The sequence below is a fragment of the Orycteropus afer genome, unplaced genomic scaffold, assembly GCF_000298275.1.
Source record: "Orycteropus afer afer isolate SDZICR_OR568_19922 unplaced genomic scaffold, OryAfe1.0 scaffold00397, whole genome shotgun sequence".
Lineage (NCBI taxonomy): Eukaryota > Metazoa > Chordata > Mammalia > Tubulidentata > Orycteropodidae > Orycteropus > Orycteropus afer.
Window position 1 is genome coordinate 44,386 of NW_006921984.1, and position 7,246 is coordinate 51,631.

General features: G+C 42.3%; 1 protein-coding gene across 1 annotated transcript in view; it reads left to right on the top strand.

The window, feature by feature from the left end:
• Nucleotides 1–836: 836 nt before the first annotated feature.
• Nucleotides 837–7,246, top strand: part of CHCHD3 (coiled-coil-helix-coiled-coil-helix domain containing 3) — a 221,734-nt gene continuing 215,324 nt past the window's right edge. The window contains exons 1-2 of the mRNA XM_007953481.1: nt 837–874; nt 2,730–2,847. Of these exons, the coding sequence (XP_007951672.1) occupies nt 837–874; nt 2,730–2,847 (156 nt within the window). The remainder of the gene's footprint in view (nt 875–2,729; nt 2,848–7,246) is intronic.

The following is a 7,246-nucleotide window of genomic DNA, read 5'->3' on the forward strand; positions in this document are numbered from 1 at the left end:
TTGCCTTATTGCCCTGGCTAGGACTTCCAATACAGTGTTGAATAGAAATGATGATAGAAGGCATCATTGTTTGATTCATGTTTGCAAGGTGAATGATTTCAGTCTTTCTCCACTGAGAATAATGTTGGCTGTTGGTTTTGCATATATGCTCTTTATTATGTTGAGGAATTTCTCTTCTGTTCCAATTTTGCTGAGAGTTTTGATCAGGAATGGGTGCTGGATTTTATCAAATGCCTTTTCTGCATCAATTGATATGATCATGTGGTTCTTCTCCTTTGTTTTATTTATGTGGTGGATGACGTTGATTGTTTTTCTAATGTTGAACTGTCCCTGCATACCTGATCGGAACCCCACTTGGTCATAATGAATGATTTTCTTGATCTATTGTTGCAGTCTATTTGCTAGGATTTTGTTGAAGATTTTTTCATCTATATCATGAGGGATATTGGTCTGTAGTTTTCCTTTTGAGTGATGTCTTTGGCTGGTTTTGGTATCAAGGTTATACTTGATTCATAAAATGAATCTGGGATAAATGATGTCATTTTTTAAATAAAAGTTTCCCACATTTATGTAAAGTGCTTAGCTTAGTGCTTTGTGCATAGTAGGTGCTCAGTAATTGATGCTGAATTTTGTTTATTTTATTTTTGTTTCCACTCTGTCTTTTTCTTGCAGATGGTATTCCTGTAAAGATGTTTTAAGTGCACAGCTTTGTAGTTTGAACCTCAGCAGTTATCAGCAAACTCTGCTATTTTGAAGTACTTCATTTTCAGTGTTACTTTCCTTTGATATATCTCCAAGATTTATTTGGGTACAAGCAGATTTTGGTCATTGAGGGCATGCATCAGGGCCACCTGGAGGGCTTATTAATAGACAGGTACTGGGCCCACCTGAGTTTTTCTACTGCTGTAGGTGTGAGATGTCGTTAGGGAGTTTGCCTTTTACTAACACGTTCGTAGAGGACACAGCTGCTGGTTTATGGCTTAGACTCGGAGCTACTGATCTTGCAAAGAGGAGCTCTGGTGGCACTGTGGTTAAGGCATTTGGCTGCTAGCAAAAGGCCAGTGGTTTGATCTACCCAGCTGCTCCCCGGGAGAAAAATGAGGCGATTTGCATCTGTAAAGATTTACAGTCTTGGCAGCCTTATGGGGCAGTTCTACTCTGTTCTGTAGGATTGCTCTGAGTCAAGCGTGACTTACTGTTCTTGGATTTGAATCGAGTGAAGTGACATGATTTGTAATTATTGCTGTTCTCTTAATTATACACGTGCAGTGGTGTTTACACATCAGTGTTATTGATGCTGGTGAGTTTGTTGTATGGTCTTTTTGAAGTAGTTTAGAAACATTTGGTTTGTTCCGGTGTAGTCAAGAAAAGTTTCCTGGTTACTTTTGCATTAGAGAATTTCCAAGTGAAGGTTTTCGTTTGTTTCTAATTATTCTTTATCTAAGAACAAACACACAGGCTTAATTTTTAGGGGAAAAGCATTGGTGTCTGTCTCACAAGGTGACTTTACATGTTGTAATCGATTTCTGAGCATTCCAGAATATTAGGATACTGTAGCAATTTAAACGTAGTAATAAAATGTTATCTTTTTTTTTCTGTCCCAAGAATCTGATAAAATTAAAATTTGATAGGCTAGTGGGAGTTGAATTTGGTGCTTGTGGTTCACTCGTATAAAGTAAATCTCATTCAGAATTTCACTCATATCAACATATCAATTTTACCTTTTCTTTTTAAAGCTATAGCTTATACCTTTGGGGCTGTGACGGTAGAGAGAGGTTGTACTCTCCACGTAGAAAAGGCAATCAGAAGATCTTTGTCCATGAGATTAGACTGGAATGGACTCTATTCAGTGATCACTGGATGCCTTTGTGTGCCAGGCACAATGGTGAAAATTGGCACCAAAGCACTTTGTCTTCATCTTGCACAATAAGTGGTTTCAGTGGATTGTAACTTAATATGCTCTAATTGTGTGATGGAACTACTGACAAAGTTAATGCAGTCGTAGGGTTCATTAATAGGATTATCATTGTGTGCTGAGCTGGGGAGCTCAGGTTCTGTGTCTTGTTGTTAGGCCACGTCTGGATATTCTGTTTAGTTTGGGGCTCAAGGACCAATCGGAGATGGTCCAGATGGCCATGCTTTTGGAAGGTCTGGTCATTTTTTAATATGAAGATCATTGGCAGATGGAGTGACTCACTGGGAGGGAGGAGACATGTTTTAAATGTATTACTGATCCTTTAATGGCTGCCTTCCTTGCTGTAAGATCCCCGAGGACAGGGCCCGATCCATCTTGTTCACTCTCTTCCTCAGTGCCTTGCACGGTGCCTGGTGTGTGCTCAGTAAATACTAGAATTGAGTCCATTTCGAAGGGAAGATGATGGCTACCTGCACACACTTGTCACACAGCTGGCTTGTTAATCAGATTTGTTATTTGTATCTCTACATGGAGGCACCAGGGCTATTGAACTTGGTACAACTTAGATATGTTTAGCAGTGATATTGTTAAGTTTCATGGGGTGTTTGGCTGCTGTTATTTTAAATACTCAGGTCAAGGCTGTGGGGGGATTTACTTGAAAATATACCTGCCTTGGATGGATTGTGGGCCCCAATGTTCTCAGCTATTAGCACCACTATACATTTCTGTGTTTTTGTTGAAATATTTCATTAAGAAAGCATACTGGCAACTTGTAAAGTCTTCTTCCTAAGTTAGACCTTGCCTGTCTTTGCAGATTAAAGCAAGACAAAGAACTGGACCAGGAGAGGGCCGCCGCCAACGAGCAGCTCACCAGAGCTGTCCTCCGTGAGAGGCTCAACAGTGAGCAGGAGCGCTCCAGGGCCAACCACCTGGTGAGTATGCCAGGTTCAGGGGAAGTCTCTCGCTCATAATGAAGGGAAGTGGGGACGTCCGGGACGAGCGGAGTATGCCCTGCCAATGTTTAGTGTTGCTAGTGTTCTCATTCTCTTTGCTTAGATTCTCCTGATTTGCTTTTAATAAGTAGCTGGCAGTTTGTTAAAATGAATCAACAAGGAGCTTGAAAAGTATTGAAGCACCGATGCCCACACAGAAACCACCTGCATCTCGCCTGAGGGCTATTTGTGGACTTCCTTCCCCCCTTGTTTTGAGTTTCTGGGTGTTTGAGCCACGGGGTCCAGCAGCCTCCCCTGGCTGCCCCCGCTCCCGGCGCCTGCAGGTGTCGGTCTGGGAAGGCTCCAGCCGCGGTGGGTGAGGTATCACTGTCTGGGCTTCATTCAGAAAGGGGAAGAAGTAGAACCACTAGAGAACAATCTTGTTTAAGAAAATAACTAAATACATATATTTTTTTTTTAACAGAAACTGTTTTTTGATGTCTTAAAAGAGAAGCCTCATAAACCTGTTTGAAAACTGATTACTGTAAAGAAGTAAACTGAAAAAGCACTCAGTGTTGTGCCACTCGGATATAACCATGCTTTCTGATGAACTGTGTTCCCCCTCCAGATGATTTATTTTTTCTAGGTCTGATAACATATTTTAGAAGCCCTGGTGGTACAGTGAAGGAGCTCTGGTGGCGTAGTGCCTGAGGCGTTTGACTGCTAACCAGAAGGTTGGCTGTTTAAACCCACCAGCCACTCCTCTGAAGGAAGACTGACTGGGCAATCTACTTCGGTAACGATTTATCACCTTGGAAACCCAATGGGGGTCACTATAAGCTGGTATCAACTCAATGGCAGTGAGTTTGTTTTTGTTTTTTTTTTGGTGGCGCAGTGGTTGAGTGCTCAGCTGGCCACCAAAAGGTTGGTAGTTTGAACCCATCCAGCTGCTCCCCTGGAGAAAGCTGGTGACCTGCGCCTGTAAGCGTTACAGGCTAGAAAACTCCGTGGGGCGTTTCTACTCTGTTCCGTGAGGTGATCAAGTCAGAAGTCGAGCTGAGGACACCTACCATCCACATGGCAGCAGGATTACATATTGAACAACTTGGATAACATTGTAGCATGAGCATCATCACTGTTTCCTTATATCCCTGAACATTCCTCTAAATGTCTTTGTGATGACCCAACATACTGTGCCCTCTGTATGTAACATACATCGTTAACCGCTTCCCCACTGTGCAAGGACTGGGGAGCCACACTTGTTGCAGCTTAAAGTCCTGACTGTGTGGCCCCACTTCGGCCTTCCTTGGAGCCCAGGTGTAAACTTCCCAGAACTGGTCGTGCTCACTGGGGCACTGTTGGGAACTCATTGGAGAGGTCCATGGGACCACAGAGTGGAGGCTGTTGGGTGCAGGAATGAGGGGGCTCGTCCCTCGTCCAGCAGGTAGTTGGCAGTCATTGATAGCGCACAGGGAAAGGTCACTTTCAGTTCTCCCCTGTTTTTTAACTGGGTCATTTCTTTGAGAGGCTACTCTATGACTAGATGCAACTAGAGAAAGGAGATGAGTGTGTGATGAATCCACATCTTCAGTGACTGATCTGGTTCGCAGGCTGAGTGGGTGCACAGTGATGCAGGCCTGAGGTGCTGAACTATGAAAGGACATGCCCAGGGCTGGCGGGCAGCCATGGTGAGGGCTGAGCTTTTGCCCTATTGCTTCTTATTCTTCAAGCACTTTCCACTCTCGTTCTTTCTACCTTAATTTATATACATTGTCTTGTCTTATTCGTTCATGGAGACAAGAGAGATTGGAATTTAGGAAAAAACTCACTAAACACACACACATGGACGTGACAAGGCATAGCAAGAAGAAGGGTTAACACAGAAAAGGTGAAAGTTTAAAGAGACTTCTTAACCAGTGGTAACTGAAATGGTTTTGTCAAAACAGCTTATCTTCAGCCCATTTTCTCTTGTATGTAAGATATCATACCTGTTGCCCTTCAATATTTTTTTTTGAGAAGGTTAAGCATAATTGGCATTGTGGATTCTGTTTTATAGATCTCTTTACCAATCCTGGAGTTGTGTAATGTAGGTTCACTACTCATCTGTCAGTTTGTCATACTGTGGTGGCTTAGTATAATGAAAAGTACAAAGACCATACGTTAGAAAATCAAGAGCAGAACACACTTTGCATTTCTCAAGCTGAAAGAACTGAAGAAAAAGATGTAAGCCTCGAGGTGCAATATTCAAAGATTCTATGGGAAAAATATCACAAGGAAGTATCAAAGAAGATGAAAGGAGTACACAGTCACTGTACCAGAAAGGATTGGTCAGTGTTCGGCCATTTAAGGAGGCAGCATGTGATCAAGAGCCAGTGGTGCAGGAAAATGTCCAGGCTGCAGCAGAGGAATTGGTGAAAAACAAGGATGGGAAGAAAACTCATTAACAACCTGTGATACGCAGATGATACAACCTTGCTTTCTGAAAGTGAAGAAGACTTGAAGCACTTGCTGATGAAGTTCAAAGACTGCAGCCTTCAATATGGATTGCACCTCCACATAAAGAGAACAGACATCTCACAACTGGACCAATAAGCAGCACCAGGATAAATGGGGAAAGATTGAAATTGTCAACAATTTCCCTTTAACTGGATCAACAATCAACCCTTATGGAAGCAGCAGTCAAGAAATAAACAACATATTACAGCCCGCAAATCTGCTGCAGAATAACCCTTTAAATGTTGAAGAGTAAAGATGTTACTTTGAAGACTAAGTTGTACCTTACCCACAAAAAACCTCCCCCAAACCATGGTATTTTCAGTAGCTCATATGCATGTGAGAGCTGGACAGTGAATAAGGAAGATCAAAGAAGAATTGATGCCTTTGAATTGTGGTGTTGATAAAGAATGTGAAATATACCGTGGACTGCTAAAAGAGCCAATAAGTCTGTCCTGGAGGAAGTGCAGCCAGAATGCTCCTTGAAAGTGAGAATGGCCAGACTTGCTCTCACCTACTTTGGTCATGTTATCAGAAGGGACCAGTCCCCAGAGAAGGATATCATACTTGGTAAAGTGGGGGTCAGTGAAAAAGGGGAAGCCCCTCAGTGAGATGGTTTGATACAGTTGTTGCAACGATGGGCTTGAGTATAGCAGGGATTGTGAGGATGACAGAAGACTGGGCAGTGTTTCATTCTCTTGTTCACAGGGGTGGTACGTGGGGTTGCTGTGAGTCAGAGCCTATTCAGTACCAGCTAACAACAACAACTACAGCATCACAGGGTTGGCATGTCACAGTTCTCACCACTCCTGAATTTCATTGTCTTTCCTAGTACTGGAGGCCTGATGGCATAGTGGTGAAGTGCTTGGCTGCTAATTGAAAGATCAATGGTTTGAACCCACCAGCTGCTTTGTGGGAGAAAGATACAGCAATCTGCTTCTGTAAAGATTGTCGCCTTGGAACCTTGTGGGCCAGTTCTACCCTGTCCTGTGAGTTGGAATCTATTTGACCACAGTGGGTTTTATCCTAACGTTGGCCAAATGACGCCCTTAGTGCATGTAGCGGGTGAAGAAGCCTTTGTTCAGTACAGTGGTCACTGATTCAGAGCACCCCTTCCACTCAGATGCTGAGTGCTGGTGTCAGGCCAGTGCAACATGGCTGCCTGTGGCAGGGTAGGTCCCTGATGACTCCCAGTGGATTTACCTCCTTTATTGTTACTATTTTTAATTGTAGAAGAAGTTCATACTCATTGGCTAAAGATCAGAAAATAAACTTAAAAAATTAAAATCATTCAAGTTACCCAGAGATAAATACTATTGACAGTCCGGCTTATAGTTTTTATATTCATTTTCTCCTTCCATGAAGTCTTTATAAAACACTTATATTTATACATGTAAATATATTTTTCCAAACATAGGAAATAGTATACATACTTTTGTGTAACTCTTATAATCACCTTCACATTAAAAAAAAAAAGGACTTTATGGTAAATGTTTGCCAAACCATTATTTATTTATTTGTATGATCACTTATTCATAGCTGAATGTACTTCACTGAATTTTCTCCTAATTATTAAAATGATACGTGGATATTATAGAAAATTTGGAAAATTACTAAGCTAGCATCTTTGTAGCTCTGTCACATACAGTTAATGGTTAGGGCTCTGTTGTGCTTTCTGCCTTTTTTCTTTTTCTGCATATATGCCATGCTGGCTTTTAGGTTTCCCACTTCTGCACCCCACTACTTTCTAAGACGGAAGTGGAAATGTTTACAGAGTGTGGTGGTTGTTTTTGTGTCAACTTGCCCGGGCCTGGTTGAGTGGCTGGGCAGCTGGATGTAGTATTCCCCATGATGAGACTGGTAATCAACTCCATGGTGGAATCTACTGTGAGCAGCTGAGTAGCTG